At 42.7% G+C, this 21,217-nt stretch overlaps 2 protein-coding genes across 2 annotated transcripts; both read left to right on the forward strand.

Moving 5' to 3' along the window:
- The first annotated feature begins 8,284 nt into the window (after window positions 1-8,284).
- Window positions 8,285-14,107, forward strand: adgre5a (adhesion G protein-coupled receptor E5a). The gene is made up of 19 exons (XM_011604052.2): window positions 8,285-8,503; window positions 9,188-9,271; window positions 9,420-9,590; window positions 9,673-9,825; window positions 9,941-10,087; window positions 10,481-10,588; window positions 10,713-10,753; window positions 10,855-10,959; window positions 11,137-11,290; window positions 11,466-11,588; window positions 11,713-11,903; window positions 11,975-12,139; window positions 12,231-12,425; window positions 12,668-12,885; window positions 12,968-13,028; window positions 13,114-13,205; window positions 13,370-13,538; window positions 13,604-13,699; window positions 13,877-14,107. Exons 1-19 carry the CDS (start codon window positions 8,476-8,478, stop codon window positions 13,916-13,918), a joined length of 2,343 nt encoding a protein of 780 aa, XP_011602354.2. The 5' UTR covers window positions 8,285-8,475; the 3' UTR covers window positions 13,919-14,107.
- A 1,291-nt stretch (window positions 14,108-15,398) lies between these two features.
- Window positions 15,399-21,200, forward strand: slc27a1a (solute carrier family 27 member 1a). The gene is made up of 13 exons (XM_003964742.3): window positions 15,399-15,829; window positions 16,180-16,347; window positions 16,439-16,833; window positions 17,390-17,554; window positions 18,397-18,466; window positions 18,548-18,639; window positions 18,717-18,826; window positions 18,911-19,120; window positions 19,194-19,320; window positions 19,424-19,561; window positions 19,786-19,950; window positions 20,048-20,194; window positions 20,301-21,200. The coding sequence occupies exons 2-13, from the start codon at window positions 16,181-16,183 to the stop codon at window positions 20,456-20,458; spliced, it is 1,944 nt and encodes a 647-aa protein (XP_003964791.1). The 5' UTR covers window positions 15,399-15,829; window position 16,180; the 3' UTR covers window positions 20,459-21,200.
- Window positions 21,201-21,217: the final 17 nt, after the last annotated feature.

A 21,217-nucleotide genomic window follows, 5' to 3' on the forward strand; every position in this document is an offset into this window, starting at 1 on the left:
GCTGTGACTCACAATCCCTGTCTATGAATTTCTTATAGTCCACAACCATCTCTCCAATAACACTTACTTTTGTTCCCCGAGGGTTTGACTGTCCATCCTGCTTGGGTCAGGAGGCTTTGTCACTGGTGTGGTGGAGCAAAAGGGATACCAGAGGATGGGCTGTGTGGGAATGATGCTGTGTGTGTTATCTCACATCAGGATACTCATGGAATCCAGTGCAGTTCAACTGATAAGATGAACAAACAGTTGGGATCATTAGAGCGAAGACATTGTGTAATCACTGCTCTAATCTCTGTCTAATCCCAACATCTCTGACCAGCCAGAGGGTCCAAACCACACACGCGCCCATGCAACTGACAGCTCTGTGAATATATACAAACACACACTATATCTTTCATATATGACACCGATGGAGCAAACACAGCACATTCATTCATGTGCAGACTAAAACACACAGTCAGCAACTCTCAATGCTACACTCTTTTGTTTCAAAACCAATAAGAGACTGTGCACATGGCCAGACCAGAGGGAAAAAAAATCAATAGTCTCTCAGACCAAATCAAGATTTCTTTTATCCCTCTATTTATTCTGTTTGTCTTCCCCCCATTGCTTTGTTTCCCCATCTCTCTCGCGCTCTCTCCCTTTTCTCAATCGACGTCTGCCACTCCTTGATCTCTGCCAGAGCCCTTCAAGCAACAGATTCTAGCCAGTGCACTCAGGAGAACTTTGACGGAACCGCACCCTTTGAGCTAGATCGATTCAAATTTTGAGCTGGTCTCCCTGAACGCTCGCTGTCTCCCTGTGGTCCATGCTTCTGGCACGGAGCGGTCCTTTCTCAGTTCATTTCACAACAATTTCCACATCGCCTGTTCGAGCCAACGTTGGCAACCGGGAGGCTCCGGCTCTGCACGTGCCCCAGGACAGAACCCCCGTCCACAGTGAGAGGTCAGAACTGAAGCCCTGAAGATGCTGAAAGACCTGCTGTTCTACGCAGACACATCAAGACAAAGTAGACAAGCAGAGTGAAGAGAAGGATCGTGGTAAAATGCAAGATAGCATCTAATTAATCACTTGAATAGAAGAGAATAAAAAACATCCTGCTGCATTTTCTTTAAATCAAACATTACATAAGTTAGTTCCAAGCCAATTAACTGAAATAAAAGAGGCAAACACTAAGACAAGCAAACCTCATCAAAATCCTTGTTTATTCATGTGAAGACCACTTTTTTTTCTCCCCTCCTAATTTTTTTTTTAATTATGTATTTGAAGTTTCTTAATGAGATCCCTCTGGTATGGGGATATCTAAGAATGCATAAAGCAGAGATGGAGGTAAATAAAATTGCCGCCAACTAACCAGGAGAGAGACATTTAGACGAGCAGATAAATGATGGAGGAAGACAGCGGAGAAGTTTTAAAACGACACTATTACCGCCGTCTGTGGCGGCTGATTGAAAAGCAGCGTCTCTGTGAAACAACTGCAAATAGTTGCTTTTTTATGTCCTTGTTCTGCACCTGTTACCACAAATATACTTCCAAACTCCCAGAAAAGTAAGACAGAAGCATGTTCAGCCAGGCTTAAATAAGATGAAGCCCAATGCAGATTGCATACCTCAGTGCTGGACCAGAGCGATTGGCTATGGTGTGGCGGCACCCAGCCAGCTCTTTGTGCCCAGAAAGGAATGGAAAACAGATGCCACATAAAATGCCCTGGCATGGGGGCTGGATATTGATTCATTTCCTGTATTTCCACTCTTTAAACAATGCTGCTTTATTACTTAGTTAAATATGCTGTATGGTTGTGTGAGCATGCACACACTGTGGAGTGTGGACAGGCTGCGTTGCTCCTATTGGTGGCACAACATCCCATCCACACAATTAGCTCCCACCACTGTGTTCGTGGCCAGAATGTCAGAAATTCTGTGTAATCTCTGGAGCAGCAGCAAAAATAATGCCTTGTGTGTGTGGGTGTGGGTGTGTGTGTGTGTGGGGGGGTGTGTGGGTGTGTGTGGGTGGGTGTGTGTGGGTGGGTGTGTGTGGGTGTGTGGGTGGGTGTGTGTGTGTGTGTGTGGGTGTGTGTGGGTGGGTGCACACTTTACTTTCTGAGAAGAGAAGTATATTTTTAAAAGAGACTGTGGAATTGATCACTGTAATTTATGCTTTAGGTGTTTCTAAAAGACCTTGAAACTGGAGCTTCACTGGTTCTTGGGAGCCTTTTGTGGAGTATCAGGAGTGGGTGGAGGAGCCTTGTGAGACATTTTACATTAGAGTTGACTGGAATAGCTGTGAATCAGAGTGTAATAGAAGCACAATTTTTGTCAGATATGCGCCTCAGTCTTTGTACTAATATCACTGAAATATGAAGCAACCTGTTTGTTATCACATCATAATCCAGCAAAGTAGCTCTTAAAAAGCTCTATTCTCTCTCATTTCTGTAGTGCTTTGTTATTCAGTAAGGATGGGGGTCCAAACGCGGTTTGCAATTCCTGGGTGGTGACTCGAGATTCATTCTGTTATTTGGTGTGATTGGAAGAGGTGATGAAAGGGGGAGAGGGTGTGGAGCCATGACGGGAGTAAAAGGTGCAGGACCAGTGAGGGGGAAAGGCAAGAAAATGCAGAGATGAACATTTTGGGAAAGCAGAATCAGCACTTATGCAAACACCGAGTAGCTCGGCACACACTCACTAATACACCTGCTGTAGCTTTTCCTGGTGAACCTCTGTGTGACTGCGCTGTGGCACGTCTGTTGCAGGAGGTCGCGCTGGACAGGTCAGCTCTTGGAACAGCGACTCCTTGTTGCACTGTCAAGCTATTACATGGTCCAGCAGAGCTCGACTAATAACATGGACCGGATGAGCCACTTCCCACTCCCTCCTCAGATCATCATGTATCATAGGAATTTGGGCATTTTTGCCACCCACTCATGCCAGAGACCTTTCACAAACCTGATCCTACACATAGAAATAAAGATGCACAAGCCGAGAACTTGTCCACTTTTTTTCTTCCAACCCTCCTGACCTCCCGTATACTGCATATATTCCATAAAACATAAATCAATTCTTGCCACCAGTCAGTTGGCAGCCGTCCACACTTGGTGTTTTATTGTGCTTTGTTTGGCTGTTTGTTGCCGTTAATCTGTTTGAATAGCTGTGGGGGCCTTTCCAAAGCACTTGCTGCTGAATTTACTGTCTTGGTGGCTGAGCGCACATCTGTCTTTTCCTCAAACACAGTTTCCGCCCAAATTTGCAGTTCAGATGCGACACACATAAACACCTCAATAAACTCCAACTCCCTGTTTAGTAACTGCGCGAGCGTGCACGTATGTGCACACACTGTGGAGCCGAAATGTTTGCAGCTATAGGTGTGAATTGAGTCAAACTGCTGAACTGGTTTCTGACTTACCCGATTTTGTTTCGTGCTTTACTGCTGATTGAATCAATTCTATTGAATGACCCGACTGTTAAAGAGAGATGACACGTGAAAACCATCGTATTAAGCACCAAGGTCTCCTCATAATGTTGAAATTGCACCAAAGGAAAATGTCTCCCTGATTAGCTTTTAGATCACAAGTGCTGCTACCATTGCATTAAAATGGATCTTTAAGGTTCCCTTCAATACTCGAAGAACAGAGGCATTTGCCGGGCCTCCTCTTTAAGTTTAAATCCAATCTCCTTCCACCACCAGACAGAGCTGCTGAAGGAGGCTTGAACAGGAGACGCAGCCTTATGGGTCGCTTTGTAATTGTTCCCTACGTCTATGTGAGTTCCAGGAAACATACACGTCTCTAGGTGACAAACTGGAGCTGGAGACTGAAGCTCACCCTCACCCCAACAGGACACCTCAATAATAAATCATGGACCCAAATGAAGACAAAAGTGTATCCTTCTCCTCCTCCTCTGCATGGGAACCATTGATTTGGTGGCTCCTTTTGAGCACTACAAAGTGGGACAGTCGCGTGAATTCATCCACTACTGTGACGCCTCATTTTCAGCCGGCTGGCTGCACACTGAAGACGCAGCCGGTGGATTTGGGCGGAGGATGGAGGATGGAGCGGAAACACACAACAACAACTCACACAACAACAACAAGGCAAATGCAACTGGTGTAGTGTTGGGATCAGGAATGCTGCGGTGTGGTTTTAGTGTACTGCTGCACCGACTGTCATCACAACACGTGCTGCCAAATCCATATCAGCATCATGTGTCCAGGCTGGATCTCACGACAATAGGTTCTTATGCACAACACACATACACACACACACACACACACACACACACACACACACACACACACATACACACACACATACACTTTCCTGTCAAAGTCATCCCATAACTCAGTTCTCCATTTTTTTTCTCTCCATCAACTCAGTGACACCCAGCAGTGGGCCGTGACATTAGAGGAAAAACAGAACAGCAGGGAAAGAGAGCTGGGGTTCGGGAGAAAGAAGGCGAGGAGAACTGCAAAAAAGGAGGTATAGAAAGTGTGAAGGCAAGAGGGAGTTATTTAAAGAAAAGGTTAGGAGGGTGAGAGCTTGAAAAAAGATTGAGAGGCAGCAAGTGTTGAAGTGAGAAGTAAGTGAGGGGCATGTGAGTGATTTCCTCAATGCCATGAGGCAACATGGGGGAGGCTTCAGCCACGGGTGAAGGAGCGGTGAAGCAAGCCTGATGGCCTACACATCTGATGAGAGGAGCTGGTCCCCTTGAAAGAGAGAGCTCAATAATTCAGAGGGAGGTGGAAAGGAGAGGGAGTAAGGAGCTATCAGAACGGGGCACTGGCTGACATGTGTTTAAGGTATCGAATATTGTATTTAAAGAAATGGAGGGTATAGCAGGAAAAGTCACAGGTCAGGAATTATCAGGGAGCACAGCAGCGGTTCTGCTGCGTATGGCTGTCAGACGTGCCACCAAAGTCCTTGTTGGTGTGCCAGTGTTTACCTGGCATAGTCGCAGTGCATCAAAATGTGTGGCGCTTTTGTTCCCAGGTAAGCTCTTTGAGCAGGACATCACTTTGGAACAGTTCATTCACACCGACTGCATTTCTGAAAAGATGGGGATTCATTCAAAGCTGCATCCAACAACCCAACTGCTGCCGACTCCCTCTGCCTTTCAATAGCTGAGACACAAAGACTGCGAATGAGCACGCAATAAAGGTGGGAGGGTGAGAAAATGACTCTTTTTAGGGTAAATTATTGTTGAGGAGGTTGAAGTTTAAACAGAGGTTGCAGCAGGTGGCATAGAAATCCTCACACGCGGCACCAAATTTTGTCTTCAACTAAGTTGAAAACTTTTTAAAAATCTAGAATTGTTGGGATGGAGGATAAAAGCTAAGTTAATTAATGTCTTTCTTCAATTAAGCAACGTGATGATCTTCATCATTCCATTTCTCCAGCTTCTAATGTGAATATAGATAATCGCTTGTGTGAAAAATGGTATTCGTCTTTCACATTATATGAATATTCAGTGCAAACTCTGAAATTGTGTTTTTCAGCCTGATCGGCTCACGTTCATGGTCCTGCACAGCGGGGCTGTAGTGCCTCCTGCTGGTTGGACACCAGAACAACAATCCCACCGCGCCGCACTGAAACGGAATCTTTGTTAAATGAGGACTAATTAAAGCTAAATTGCGAGGGCAGAGGTGATTCTAAACCTCAAAAGAGCATTCCCAAATATCTGCGAGTAGGACAGATCTGAGAGCGGTATGAGCCTTTAAAATATTTTAATTTGCCGATGAAAGTGCTAAATTAAGCTTTCTCAAATATACTCCTTTTTTAATGACTAACATTTTAGACAGTGTGAGTTCCTGCATAGACACATCAAATAGCAATTATGATCTTATGGGAATAGCAGAGTGTAATTACTCTAATGTTTTGTATTGTGATTTGATGATTAATCTGTAAGGCCACACAGCTTGTTGTTTATTCATAATCAGGGTGTGTGTAGGGGGAGAAACACTTTCATGCTGTAAAATGCTGGCAGCTATGAACAGAAAAACCCAGTTCAAATATGTTTCATGCCATGTAAAGTACACCAGTAAGCATTTAATGACTTCAAAGCATTATTGTCCTGTTAAAATTATTATATTGGAGCGGCGTCAATGTGTAACCATCTAGTACCATTTGTTTAAGCACTCTCTTCTACTCCTCTAACACATGGTTGATTCAGCATTTTCAACAAGAATTTGAAAATATGCATATTCTGAATAATTGAAAACCTGCTATTCTCATATCGCTGTGTAAATTTAGATGCACATTTCCTTACAAACAGCAATAAACCCAAATAAACATTTGACATTGTCCCACATATTTTGAAAAATGTTATAGTTCAGACAAAGATGTGCACATGTAGAATTAAAGCATCTGACCTTGGGAAAACAACTGAGATATTTAAAGTTATTTTAACTAATATTTCAGTGGAATTCAGAGCAGTCAAATGAACGAGAATCAAGTGTGAAGTCCTCCATTTTGGACATGGGTCTTTTTCACATTCAAATATCAGCACATAACGTGGCTCCTGTGCCCTGCAGCAGCCCTCTGGCTTTGGAACTCTCACATGTAAACGAGTACAAAATGTTGGAATCAGCATCTTCGAGACATTTCTTCAAAACTGCTGAACTGGCTGTTTTTCTAGGTCTGCTTTAATGTCCAACTCAATAACAGGTGAATTGTTGCCCACGCAGAAGCGGATTGGAATGTTATCCAAAGTAGAAAATGATCATGGCCCGAAAGGCTCCCTATCAGTGTTCTCTCCCACATTTTATTTAACACTAAACAAACATTTAAAGGTCATTTCATAAGAGATCCTGATGATTGCATTAATGGCAAATTTATGGCCGGAATGTTTCTTCATAACATCGCCTCAGGAAGTGTTGCTGCAATACCCATGGTCTCCACTAAGTGTCGCTGTTTTCCTATTATAAACACATGACGTCATTGGAAAGTGTGCGTTTTCTATCCCTGCTCAAAAAAAGAAAAGAAAGGAAAAGAAACTTGGTCTAAAAACATCCAAAATGTTAATCTTCATGAGTCGTTATTTCGTTTCAAGGCTCTGTTCTTGTTAGTCATACAAATGAACTATTTTAAGACAAATCTAAGAAATTGCATTTATGTGTGATAGTTTATTGACATTCTTTGAAAATGAAAATCCTTTGAAATAGCTGGATTTTAGTCATCATTGTTGGGTCACCACTCAATCTCCTCTCTGACCTTTTTGTTCAGGGTTTGTCAGGAAACAGTTGAGACAGCTGGTCCACATTCAGGTCTGTCCTCATTGTTTGATAAATCTGACAGAACCCAAAATGGAAACAAACGGAGACCACACAAAGCCTCCAAAACTCTATATGTACACTATCTTGGTAGAGACAGAAAGAAGGTAGGGAGATAACAGGATAAGACCTGGACGCGTTCCAGCTTCACAAAACCCCTAATTCTCAACACCAGAGGCAGAGTCATGTCTCCGATGGTGAGCATTGGTATCAGAAACAGACCTGGACATTTCTTTCATATGCTTGGAGTTTGGGAAAATTTAGGCTGAGGTCTGATGGTGTTCTAGGACTGAAATTCTACATATCCAAATGTCCATTAACAAGACAGGAGCCAAAATAAATAATCTATATAAGGTCGGCACCTTAGAAGGTGTGTCTGTTAACATTTATAACACTCTGAAGACCTGTTATCTGTCACCAACCTTTTGTACAGCTGTGGAGCACCGAGCCCATATCATTGTTCCGACGTGTGAAACCATACCAACAGCCGCTCCGCCTGTCACAGTCTTGGCGCGCTGCGTCCAGACCCAGGACTGACCTCGTCCTTCTGAGCGGCAAACAATTCAGCTGCTGAAAAATTGACGGTCTCTTTTGTTGAATTGTTACATCAGTTTAATTTTATACATGCTTAACATTTGCACATAATTTCAGTGCCCAAAGTGGCACCAATGTGAGAAAGCCACATTTCATAATGCGATGACTATAACAAGAGTTAGAAAGGGATGTGAGAAACTGTGAAGCAAAGAACACCATGTCTCATCCTGTAGCAGGAAACATAACTGCAAATAAACAAACACTATTATAGCCCATGTCCCCACACATACTTCATCTGTCTGCTGACACTCAACTTTTCTTGGGAAAATGGAACGTTTTTTTCTCAACACCATTTCTATTTTCACATGATAGTCCGACAGTACAATAATTTTGCGCACATCATCAGAATTTTCATGGGAGGGACGGCCTATAACTACTTCCTCTGAGCATCAGCCAGCCCCAACAAGGGCATAAATTCTTGAAAAGAAGCAGTAGTATGTTTCAATAAAATTTGCAGCTGGAAATCAGAGGTTGGCATACGAATAACAAGTATGTTTTTACACTCCTCCTTACAGTAGTAGGCTAGGATTTGATTTTAATATATTCCTGGACGCGAAGACAAAAGAGAACTTTTGAAACTTTTAAGATCTGGAAAGTGTTTTGTTTTGTTTTTTTAGCACAATGAGCCGATGGGACTTACTGATGATGGGTGAGTACACAGCTGTTGATGGGGATTCATTCTTTAAGGCACTTTAAAAATGTCTTCACAATGTCTTCTTCTAATTATCTGTGCGGGTCTGATTTTAATGCAGATATATGGAAGTACTGTTACAATTTCAAAAGATCTCAAGAACTGACAAAAGCCAACCTTTGTTTCCGCATAGTACATTTTTCGTATTAAGACTTTTATTCACTTTTATTTAAGCAAAAAAGTGATTCTTAATGCAGCAGAATTTTTTAAACAATGTGCCACCTGGCCCTCACAGCATAAAATAGCTTCTATGATATTTATACACGATGAGTTCATCATGCCACAGCTAATGGAAACCACAGCTATACTGGGAGGATCAACATGACAGGGATTCTCCTAGAAATGCTTCATTATTTAATCAACTGATCAATTCAAAATATTGAATTTATTTTAAAGGAATTTGTGAACTTAATACATATATATGCGTGTGTGTGTGTGTGTGTTCTATTTTTGATTTTTTTTTTAAAATGTAAAACAGTTGCATATAAACATAAATAATTATCATCTCTAATAAGACCTCACTTTTATATCGACTTTGTATCTTATTTTTCATACAGCATCGCTGTAACTCTCAAATCAGAAATGTTTTCAGAGTCCACTCAAACATAAGTGTCAGCTGATGGTTGATTTCCTGCTTTTCAGTGCTGAGCATCTGCTCTGCTGTGGACCTGATGATGAGTCCGGCCTGCCCCCCTGGATTCAACTCTGTGGCCCAAGAATGCTCAGGTACAAAAAAAAGCCATCTGAACAAATTCAGTTAAATCAAATGATGAAAGATTAACAGATCAATTTTGTGTCACGTTATCACAACACTTTAAAGACTGCATATAAATTTGACTTTCTTTTTTTGGCCATTCTGGGGTTTTTCATGAAGACTTGGATGAATGTCAAGCCAATGAAGACAATCCTGATGAGGATGAGATCTGTGGTGAAAACACACAATGTTTTAACACAAATGGCAGCTTTTACTGCCAGTGTTTGGAGGGTTTCCTGTCATCACAAAACTCAGTGAATTTTTCTGCTGATTCCGCTGCAGTGTGTCGTGGTAGGTGACGCTGCAACAACATCACATCGTTGCTGCGCTTTAAAACTATACACGTCCTGCCCTTAACTCCTTTCTTTCAAAGATATTGACGAGTGTAATGACAGTCCAGGATTGTGTGGAACTGATGCAGAATGTTTCAACACCGCGCCAGGCTATTCATGCATATGTGACAGTGGTTTCATTTCCTCTACTGGGGTGGAAAAGTTTCATCATAGTGACGGTGTGACGTGCACAGGTCAGTTGTCTGTCAGCACTGACAAACCAGCATAGTTACTATCTCCCTAGAGACCTGTGCAAACACTGAGGCAACAGTTTGAGCGCTTCATGCTGCGAACCGATCCCTGATACAGATATCGACGAATGTGAAGAGGAAAACATTTGCGGTGGAAATGCAACTTGCATCAACACACGTGGCAGCTATCGCTGTGTCTGCAACTCTGGATACAGACTGAAATCTGCCAACGATGGCTTCTCTGGTGCAGAGGAGCAATGTGAAGGTGAAGATAAAGATATGATGTGTTTAATACAACAGCACTCATTTGACCTTAAACGGTAACTGAACTTAAGTCATAAATATTAAGACAGCAGGGCATGCATAGGGTCTCTACTGACTGCTGAGAGATGCACCCCTGCTGACCCTGATTAAGAATAAGCAACAATGTACAAATATAAAATATGGATGGATTGTTTGACAGGGGAAAATGTTCCTTAGCTGTATATAATGGTTTCTCTGACAACGTGATTTAACATGTTTAGAAAGTTGTCAAAATTTAAATACAGTTGGTTCAGAGCAGTAAGGTTAGGAAATGGCTCCTTTGATCTGTGTTTTGTTTCTCTATGAACATGGTAACAGATAGTAACTCAAACAGAATAAACATTTTCCCTTTCAGACATACGCCTGAGCAATAACACGATCTGGCAAAATGGGAGTAACGGCCAGTTTTGCACGTGCCAGGAAGGATTTACTAACTATGGCAACCAAGAGTTCAACTGCACCGGTGAGAACATTGAAATGTTTCCAGTTTACTAGAATCAGAACATCATAGGTCACCATAATCTAGAGGTCATCACTATCATCTTCTTCAGCAAGCACATTTAATGAAACAAACTTCCTTTCCTCAGCATTGAAATGTGATGCTTTCAGTTTGAACAATCACAATGAGGTAAAGAAACACCCCAAACATTCCAGTCACCCTCCAGTATGAATGTAAACCAGCTCTTTATTCAATCTTCTTACTTTCGTCCTCCAAAACCCTTTTCAAAGACCTTTCAGGTAGGGCATGACTTTGTGCAGCACCTGGAGGAAGCCTGTTTGATGCTGACAGGATGTGAGAATCCAACAGAGATGAATGGAGACAAGTTGCTTCAGGTATTCCTGCAGAGAAAACTGGAATATTCCTTTATGGAAGGACCAGTGGTACTTAATTAGGTTCTATCAGAGTGGTGAAACATGAATCCAAAGCTGTTTAAAGTGACCTGAGGTGTTTGCGGGATGAAAGTTGGGCCTGGGTCTGACTTTGCTTCTCCCTCTGCCTCCTCCTTGCAGAAACTGTTGTCTATGATCGACAACCTCTTAGCTAATAGAGTCCTCAGTGACAACAGGGAAGTCTCTGCTGTTCTGGACATGGTGGAGAATTCACTGAGGCTCATAGGACCTTTAATTGACCCCCCTGGGGCAACAAGAACCTCCACTTATACAGGTTAAATATAAGTTGACACAGTGAAAGTCTAAGTTTTCTCTGCTTTACTTCCTCTACGCTTCACTCAAAGATCTTTCTTCACTCACCCAGATAGTTTGTTCCCTCTCTATTGCTGGAATTTATAATATTAACAAGGCAACCATACGCGCCTTTAAAAATGCCTGTTTACATACAGAGGTGAAGCTTCTGGTACATAAGGGAGCTGATTTACCTCGGGGACCCTTCAATTTATCATCCAAGCACACCAACCTGGACATCCAGTGGGAGACAGTTGCTGGAGATCCCGCATCTTACCCTGGTAATAGCTGTGCACACTGTGCAGTTTTGAACCACATGTACATTTACATCATTTTGAATCTAATTATTGCTAATGCAATATTTACATTTGTTTTACTGATGTCATACTGCCTTGCCTCTGAAAGGATATGCAACTCTGTCCCTGTTGAGCTACACCAATCTGGAGGCCTCTGCAGACGGCTTCCTCAGTGGGATGAAACCAAAACCTGATCAAACCTTTAAACTCAACTCTAAAATCGTGACAGTCACAGTCAGTAACAATGACACCAGCCAACTCAGTGAGCCCATCAAACTAACTTTCTACCACCTGAAACAGGTAAAGACCTTTATGCTGTGAGAATTCTGTTTTCTGCAGTAAAGCTTTGAGTGATTATGTTTTGTTCATAGTCAAACGAATTGAACCACGTGTGCGTGTTCTGGGATTCCTCTGAGGAAGGAGGGACGTGGTCTCCCCGTGGCTGCAGCACGGTGGACTCCAACTCTGAATACACCGTGTGCTCCTGCAGCCACCTGAGCAGCTTTGCTGTGCTTATGGCACTCTATCAAATGGAGGCAAGAAATCTAAACAATGAATCACATAAACGTATTGCACGGTGTCACAGTTTGAATTAAGTTTTCAAACATAACCTTTCTTTTTCAACAGGACCACTTTGAGCTGCAGATGATGACATTTTGGGGCCTTTCCCTTTCACTCATTTGCCTGTTTGTCTGCATTCTGACATTCTCAATGATCCGCTCTATCCAAAGCCCAAGAACCACCATCCATTTGCACCTGTGCATCAGCCTCTTTCTTGCCTTCCTTATCTTCCTGACATCAATTTCTCAGACCAAAAGCCAGGTAAATAGTTAGCCCCTTCTGCTGAGATGCCCAGCAGAAGTGGCCCAAATGTGGGCAGCAATATAAATACATCACAGAGATGCTGAGTAACAGCAGAGCTTGTGAATGATTTATGTGCCTGTATTAGATGAATAAATAACAATTCAGCAAAGTTCTTCCTATTTCCTTTTCATTACTTTTCTGCATCCTTTGTGCCCTTTTTGCTGCATGGCCGTCCTCATCCTGATCTTTTTTGACAATAGGTTGGCTGCGCTGTGGTAGCAGGGCTGCTGCATTTCTTCTACCTGGCAGCATTTTGCTGGATGTGTCTGGAAGGGATACAACTCTTCAGAATGGTAGTCCTTGTTTTTAACACAAACTTTAAAACACTGTATATGATGTTGGGAGGCTATGGAGTCCCAGCTGTGATTGTCGGCGTCTTTGCCTTAGTTCATCCTAAGGGATATGGAACAAAGAGATAGTAAGTCTTCCGATGCTAATAATGCCTTTTTTGTGAAAGAAGAGACAATTTTAAGCCTATAAACTCTGATTATATGTTTCAGTTGTTGGTTAAACCTGGACTTTATTTGGAGTTTCTTCGGCCCCGTCTGTGTCATCATTACTGTGAGTAATATGGGGGGATATCACTGTCGAAGGAAAAGTCCTGAAAATAGCTTGTTTATTGAAAAAAAAATCTGATGTATTTCAGATAAACATTTTTTTCTTTATCATCACTGTGTGGAAGTTGGCACAGAAGTTCTCAAGTTTAAACCCTGACCTAAACAGTCTGCAGAAAATTCGGTGAGTCAACACTAACTCACAAGCTGCTTGTGCATGGTTGTTGAACGTGTGTGCGTGCGCGCGCGCGCGTGCGTACTTTTTATATAACTGCCTCTCGTGGACATAAACACTGCTCCTGTTCAAGCCTCCAAGTTGAACATGTGTATCTTTTCTGCCCCCTGCAGGGCATTTGTCATTACTGCAGTGGCCCAGCTGTGTGTGTTGGGTACCATGTGGATATTTGGCTGTTTCCAGTTTGGAGAAAACACAATAATCATGTCTTACCTATTCACAATCTTTGGAAGCCTTCAAGGGGTTATGCTCTTTGTCATGCACTGTCTGTTTTCCAAACAGGTGGGTTACAATCCTCTTTCTAGTAACGATCAGGTTCCACTTCATTGGTGTCAATTTGTTCTTAGGTAAGAGAAGAGTATGTAAATATCCTGTCCAGATTGTGTGCACCAAGAAAAAGAAGCTACACAGAATACAAATTCTCCAGCTCCAGCAAAGCAAATGTAAGGATATTGTATTTTATCATGTGATTAATGGCAATTTCAGTTAAATTCAATCTTAAGATCCTGTCTTGTAAATGTTTGTGGGGGAGGATTTTTTACTGAACACACAGCATTTCATTTTTCTTTCATCCTGAAACTGTCGTGATGAATGAGATTCTCCCCCTCTGTGGTCCCCAGGTATCCAAGAGCACCCAGGACACAGGAGTGTCTCCCATTTAAAGAGCTGGATGACAGCAGATGTTGAAGATGAAGACTATGACCCCCTCACACCTCTCTCTCTCTCTCATATCACTGAATTACATTCTTGTCTTTTTGTCTCTAACTCAAAAATATGTGTGACTGTAAGATATTGTGAATTATATTATATTATAAACCTTTTAAGAATTGATTTTCATTTTAAATGTATACATGCATTTTAACTATATGTGTGTGTGTGTGTGTGTGTGTGTGTGTGTGTGTGTGTGTGTGGGTGTGTGTGGGTGGGTGCACACTTTACTTTACTTTCTGAGAAGAGAAGTATATTTTTAAAAGAGACTGTGGAATTGATCACTGTAATTTATGCTTTAGGTGTTTCTAAAAGACCTTGAAACTGGAGCTATTTTTTGCACTTGAAATAATTTCAAATAATTTTGATTTGACTAGGATGTGGAACAATCTGCTTTATAAGGCAACTCTTTAAAACGTTTTGTCAGGTTTTCCTGGTACTGTGTGTGTGTGTGTGTGTGTGTGTGTGTGTGTGTGTGTGTGTGTGTGTGTGTGTGTGTGTGTGTGTGGTTAGGGTTCTCTTGTCGCTTACATTAAACACATAACTTTAATGTAAATATGTCTCTTCCCATGAATGACTTCAGCTTTTCCTTCACTTCTGTTCATTTCTCTGACACTGACACATTCTGGCTACTGGTTACTAGTGGCCTGCAGCCACCGGAGTTATAAGACATAATCTGTTAAAGCATTCTACTGGGCTGCATAACACTGGTTTATTTTGGTATCCGCTCTGGTCACACAGCTCTGGGCAGTTCAGTCCATGTCTAACCCTACTTTTGAGATTTCAGTTCCTGAGAGAAGCTTATTTCCAGTTGACCAGGAGGCCTTTGCAGTCTATCAGACTGGGAAGCCCACAGACAAACTTAGTCACTTCTTTGGAGCACATGTGCTGTGTATTTTTAAACCCAGAGGTACCTCGTCAGTGGAGCAGAGTGACACAGCCTCATGTGAATGACATTCTTTTATCTCTCCTTCCCAGTAGTGTTATTGTGATCACACCTTTACTACTGTGACACATCCTTCAGGGCTCATGTAGAGACGTTTGGGAGGGGGGGTAACCACATGCGGCCCCTCGTTAGAGACACATGGGCTCACTCTACAATCACCCTGCTGCGCTTTAGCCCTTTTGACAAGCAAGATAAGTTTATTTGTAACTAATGAAGACGTGAAATGTTTGCTGTGCTACAAACATAACGTCCCTGTTAGCGCTAAACCTATTTAGAATACAACGCAGCGACATGAATTACTGGATGGCGATAAACTTTTCACAGCATTTAAAGCAAATACAGTAGTTAGTAGTCTGTGCCGGTACGCGATGAAGAGCCAGCCCAGGCGCGGAGCCACTACCAGCACGGCAGTGGGCGGTGTTTGGTGTCATCCAATCAGGATAAAGAACACTTTGACAGGCGTGTTTTTGGACAAATGGCAGAGATGCTAGCGAGGACTCACACTTCGAGTAGGCGGAGCTTCTTTGGCAACGACTCAATTCAATATGGAGTTCAGAAAATAGTCTGATACATAGCGCGATTTTCAGCCCTTATTCAGATAAGAGCTGGCGGTCGTTGGAATACCGTTAACAAAAGCTGAAGTATTTCCTGTAGATAAGAGCTTCGGAATCATTCGCGTACGTTTAACATCGAGTTCCAGAAACCGTTTAATGCATGAACTGGCAGCAGCAGCGCGGAGGAGCTGTTCTGTCTTAACAACTTCTTACCTCACTCAGAACGTTATATTATATGTCACCACGCTCTTGGCATCCAGTCAAAGGCATCAGCGCTGCTAACTTTTCTGCTGCGGTTCCCCTGCCACCAATTGTGCCAGTTTGAGAGGTTATTGGGTGAAAGGTGGACTTCTGCACACTCTGAGGTAAGATGTCTGCAAAGTTGGACTGATGTGTGTTTACGGGGGACAAGTTCGTGGCTATGTGATAGCCGGCGTTTGTCTCTGCGTCTATTTGTAAAAGACAAAAGTTATAAACACATTTTCAGGAAAAGTTGATAATGGAACAAAGTAAGCGATGAGTTAAGTTTGATGATGTTCCAGATCCCTCAGAAACATTTACCTTTGAACTTCCAAGGATCAAAGCCAAGGAACTTTGTTCATAGAGCAACCTATATATCCTTATGATTACAGCCTTACATGCTACTGTATATTCATACATTTTTGGCATAAAGGCCTATGATACAGTCACTGTTCTCCCGTCTGTTCATGTCTAGAATGCACTATGTTACAAAAGCCTCAGCCTCTCTGGGTTCCATGGGTATGTTGCGGCTCATTGGGGTGTCCTGGTCCTGGAGTCTGGCAGCAGGCCTTGGGGTCTATCTAGGCACAAAAACCTGGAAATACTTCTACATTGCAGCACGCACTGCCAAAAGAGACCTCAGGTAAGGTAACTGCACAGTTGTCAACATAATTGTGGGTCTACATCCTTTACTGACTTTGTTTCGTCCTCTGTCTTCCTCTGACCTTTTCCAGTGGCCTGTGTGTGCTTCTAAGAGTGAAGCTGTCTTTGTGGCGATACATGCGCAATGGATGTAACATACTTTCCATATTTGCCCAGACAGTGAAACGCCACCCAAATAAACCAGCACTGATCTATGAGGCTACAGGAGAAACATGGACCTTTACACAGCTGGATGAGTTGTCCAACGCAGTGGCCCACTGGGCCAGAGCTCAGGGATGGGTCTCGGGTGATGTGGTGGCCCTTTTTATGGAAAGTAGGCCTTTGCAGGTGGCACTTTGGCTGGGTCTTGCCAAGGTTGGAGTTGAAGCTGCACTTATCAACTTTAACCTTCGCCATGATTCTCTGCTCCACTGTCTTGGGGTGTCGGGGTCACGTGCTATTGTGTTTGGAGCTGAACTTGCAGATGGTAAGAAATTTTCAACAATCCTCTCTTCATGGTGTCACTCTGACACAGTAGATGTGAGTGCTAAATAAAGAGTGATTAATATTTTGCTGGAAACGCCAAATGAGCATTTTCCTGTTGCTGACTCCAACGTGTCATGTGGCCTGGCCACACTGTCAGTGATCACATTGCCTGTAAAACGTCATCTTTGCTGCATCTTTGTTGTTGTTGTTCAACAGATTCTCTTTGTTTTCTGCTAATTTAACCATTTCCCTCTGCTTGTGGTGATATTCCAATAAGCTGTTTTCACAGCTTTTTATGTGGCACACACGTTCAACAACCATGCACAAGCAGCTTGTGAGTTAGTGTTGACTCACCGAATTTTCTGCAGACTGTTTAGGTCAGGGTTTAAACTTGAGAACTTCTGTGCCAACTTCCACACAGTGATAATAAAGAAAAAAATGTTTATCTGAAATACATCAGTCCATCAGTTTAAGTGTAATTGTTTCTGAATATTTGGGTTTTATTCACTGTTTATTCACCTCTGCATACTCTTGTCCCCCCCCCCACTGAACATCAGCCATGCTGGAAATCAGTTCTTTCCGCCAGTCTATGGTGCCTTTTTGCACTGGAACCATTAGTGCAGAAGTTCTGACCAGTTTGGGGGCTCAGTCACTGGATCCAATTTTAGCCTCTGCTCCTAGAGACCCCCCTGCACCTTCCGGTCCCCCTAAAGGCATGAACGGTAATTATCATTTAGTGACCTCGGTCTGAGTCACTGGGGGAAAAAATGTTTTAGTCGCAATTTTCAGATCAGTAAGTACATGAGACAAGTATAGTTACACCTACTTTAAAGTCATTAATTTTACAGTGGGTATGGAAAGTATCCAGCACCTCATGTAAAAATCAGTCGGCACAAACCCAGAGTTTCAGAACATTTCACAAATTATTCGCTCTGCTGTCCCAATCATGTAGTTCATTCAGGTGTGCTGCGTTTCTTTCTTCAGCTGTTTTTCAGATGGTTCTATATTTTCATCTGTTTTGCATTAGATGGGTTGGACCTGATTTTTATGACCCACACCTGTCTAAATTGGGCCTGAGATCAGAGCAAAAATTAGATCCAGGAGGTCAAGAGTACTGCCTGAAGAGCACTAAGACAGAGCTGTAGCAAGCCCAAGATCTGGACAAGGCTAGAAAAACAAAATCTGCCGCATTTATTGTTTCTAAGATTTCAGTGGTGTCTATAACTCATATGAAAGAAGTTTGGGTCACCAAATGAGGCTTCACCATAACAAAATAATGAAAGATTTAAGAGGGTTTGAATACTTTCTGTACCCACTGTATCTTGTATTTTGTACAGTGGTCTACCCCCGTGTTGTAATTTGAATTCCTGAATGACCTTTTAACAGCAGTCTGGTATTTCTGATATTTGAACAACAGTAAAGGTTTCATGGAGGATATGATAGAAATGTCTCTGTTTCTTCTCTCATGTCCTTTGGGTTTACTTAAAGCAGTCCCGCAGCCACTCCATGGGTGTACTTTCCTGTTAAGTGTCGTTGTAATAGACTATTACATTCTCTTGTGCAGATCGACTATTTTATATCTACACCTCAGGCACCACAGGATTACCAAAGGCTGCCATTGTGGTACACAGTCGGTAGGTTCCTCATATAAACAACCCCTCTTCAGTGATGACAGGGTTGCTGCACTAAGAATCTCTTCTCCTTTCCTCTAACAGTTACTACAGAATTGCTGCATTTGGATATTTTGCCTTTGGCATGCGCCCCAATGACATTATCTATGACTGCTTGCCTCTCTATCACTCAGCAGGTATGGTCCCCTCCAGCTCCCCAGGTTTCCATTTGTAGGGTTTGCTGAAATGAATAGTGAGCTGTCTCTTTCTGCAGGTAATATCATGGGAGTTGGTCAGTGTCTGATGCATGGACTCACTGTGGTAGTAAAGAAGAAATTCTCTGCTAGCCGCTTCTGGGAAGATTGCATCAAGTACAACTGCACGGTAAGAGCTTGAGACTAACCGTTCTAAGCATTCTCGTTAGTTTAGTGTAAGCACTGCCACAATATTAAGACCTTCCCATACCAGGTGGTGCAGTACATCGGGGAGATTTGCCGCTACCTCCTCTCGCAGCCAGTACGACCATCAGAAAAAGGCCACAAAGTCCGGCTGGCTGTGGGAAACGGGTTGCGTCCAAGCGTGTGGGAGGCTTTCACCGAGCGTTTCAGGGTGGGACAGATTGGCGAGTTCTATGGAGCGACTGAGTGCAACTGTAGCATTGCCAATATGGATGGGAAGGTAAGCTTTTTAACTATTTCTGTTGTTGTCAGTAATGCAGTGGGAAGTGGGTCAGTTGATTCTCTCCTGTCAGGTTGGAGCATGTGGATTCAACAGTCGCATTCTCCCCTATGTGTACCCAATACGTCTGGTGAGGGTGGACGAGGACAGCATGGAGCTCGTTCGTGACAGCCGAGGCCTCTGTGTGCCTTGTCGCCCTGGTAACTTATACTAATTCTACAATCATGACATTTTTAGATGTATCGTATCACTGTGCCACATGTCTTCTACAAGACGTGCCAGTGTGGTCTGCCTTCTCTACAGGGGAGCCAGGTCTTCTAGTGGGCCGCATCAATCAGGAAGACCCATTACGGCGTTTTGACGGTTATGCTAATCCAGAAGCTACCAGAAAAAAGATAGCTCACAATGTCTTCAAGAGAAATGATTCCGCATACATATCAGGTTTGCTACCCGACATTGCAAAACAGATCTCTTCTTTGCTTGTAATGAATACATCACCTTTCAAAAGCGATTTTAAAAGATAACAGGACAAGATGGACATTTATAGTGTCTAAAGCATGAACTCTGAAACCCTTAAAACAAGAGATGGTGTCAAATTCCTGAGCATTGTCTGTGAGCAGTAGGGCTAAAGCATCTGTTGTACATGCTTTTCATGCCTCCTTTAGGTGACGTGTTGGTGATGGATGAGTTGGGCTATATGTACTTCCGTGACCGTGGTGGGGACACGTTCCGCTGGAGGGGAGAAAATGTCTCCACCACAGAGGTGGAGGGCATTCTCAGCAACCTTCTGGAACAGACTGACGTAGCCGTCTATGGCGTAACGGTGCCAGGTGGACATTTTGTTGACATTGTAGTCAGCTGTCTTTTGTGGCATATTTCCTTTGCCTGTGGTCCTTATTTTCCATTTCTCTCCATTACTCGCACCAGCTGTCGAGGGGAAGGCGGGTATGGCTGCAATTGCAGACACCACAGGGAGGTTTGACAGCAACAGCTTCTTGCAAAAAATCCAAAAAGCTCTTCCTTCTTATGCTCGCCCTGTGTTCCTGCGCATCTCCCCACATGTGGACACTACAGGTATGCTCACGGTAGCATCCCTCCTGAATTTCCCAATGTTGAAATCAGTGAGGATCTTACATCAACACATCATCTCCTGTGTGTGCATCTACTTGTTCCTGTTCAGGTACATTTAAAATCCAGAAAACCAGGCTGCAGAGGGAGGGGTATGACCCACGTCTCACGTCTGATCAAATCTACGTTTTGAATGCACGAGCGTCACGATATGAGGTAGTAGACGAGGAGCTATACAGCGCTATAATGGATGGAAGAATGCCGTTATGACATGGAGGTCATAGAAGAGCAGTCCAATTGCCTCGGTTTAACCGTGCAGGTGAGCAAGGACGAGCTCTCGCATACATTAGTGAGGGTCATTATGCACCAACTGCCTGGATTTCACCCTTTCATGGGGTTGAAAAGACTACTTACATAGGTGGAGTATGGTTACAAATAATGTTTAACACTGTATGCGGAACAAACGGGGGCATTTACCTCCAGTTTAAAAAGTAATTTTTAATGAATAAAAAGACTTTAAGATTGGTAATATCTGCTAATACAGTAGTGTAGGTCAGCAGGTGCAATGTTTTACACTCTGTTAGAGAGTTTGTACAGGAAAACCATTTATGGAATTTGCTGCAGGACTAAATCAGCAAAGTTTTAAGCAATAACTGAGAGGTGTTCTGTGAATTTGAATGAGAAGCATCATTTTTAAATATGCAGATCATATGGCAACTAGATCAAAAACTAGAAACCTAAACTCACTTGTCTCATGGACTTCGGAACAATGGGGCAAATAAACAAACGTGCCTTACATGAACGTTCAGATCTGTGTTCAAATCTTAAAGTTAAACTTAAACGACTAATAATGTGATAAATCCCAGTGGTAGGTGTCCAGCAGTGTTTTTTTTAAGTTGTGACCTGTGTGTAACAATCCATGTCTAAGAAATATGTAGACGTTAAAAGTCGAGTTTAACATCTGAGTACCTTGTTGTTTGTAATGAGAATAAAATCTAATATTGTAAAGCAACACGTTGCGTCTTTGAA

Source organism: Takifugu rubripes, chromosome 5, assembly GCF_901000725.2.
Source record: "Takifugu rubripes chromosome 5, fTakRub1.2, whole genome shotgun sequence".
Taxonomy (NCBI): domain Eukaryota; kingdom Metazoa; phylum Chordata; class Actinopteri; order Tetraodontiformes; family Tetraodontidae; genus Takifugu; species Takifugu rubripes.

What these genes read in the sequence shown, in the direction of transcription:
- adgre5a (XM_011604052.2), top strand. Translation starts at nt 8,476, where the DNA reads ATGAGCCGATGGGACTTACTGATGATGG. An exon ending in TGACGGTGTGACGTGCACAG is followed by an intron (nt 9,826 to 9,940) that starts GTCAGTTGTCTG and finishes TCCCTGATACAG; the next exon opens with ATATCGACGAATGTGAAGAG. An exon ending in GTTTGAACAATCACAATGAG is followed by an intron (nt 10,754 to 10,854) that starts GTAAAGAAACAC and finishes CCCTTTTCAAAG; the next exon opens with ACCTTTCAGGTAGGGCATGA.
- slc27a1a (XM_003964742.3), top strand. Translation starts at nt 16,181, where the DNA reads ATGCACTATGTTACAAAAGCCTCAGCCTCTCTGGGTTCCATGGGTATG. An exon ending in TTGCCAATATGGATGGGAAG is followed by an intron (nt 19,121 to 19,193) that starts GTAAGCTTTTTA and finishes CTCTCCTGTCAG; the next exon opens with GTTGGAGCATGTGGATTCAA. An exon ending in TGATTCCGCATACATATCAG is followed by an intron (nt 19,562 to 19,785) that starts GTTTGCTACCCG and finishes TGCCTCCTTTAG; the next exon opens with GTGACGTGTTGGTGATGGAT.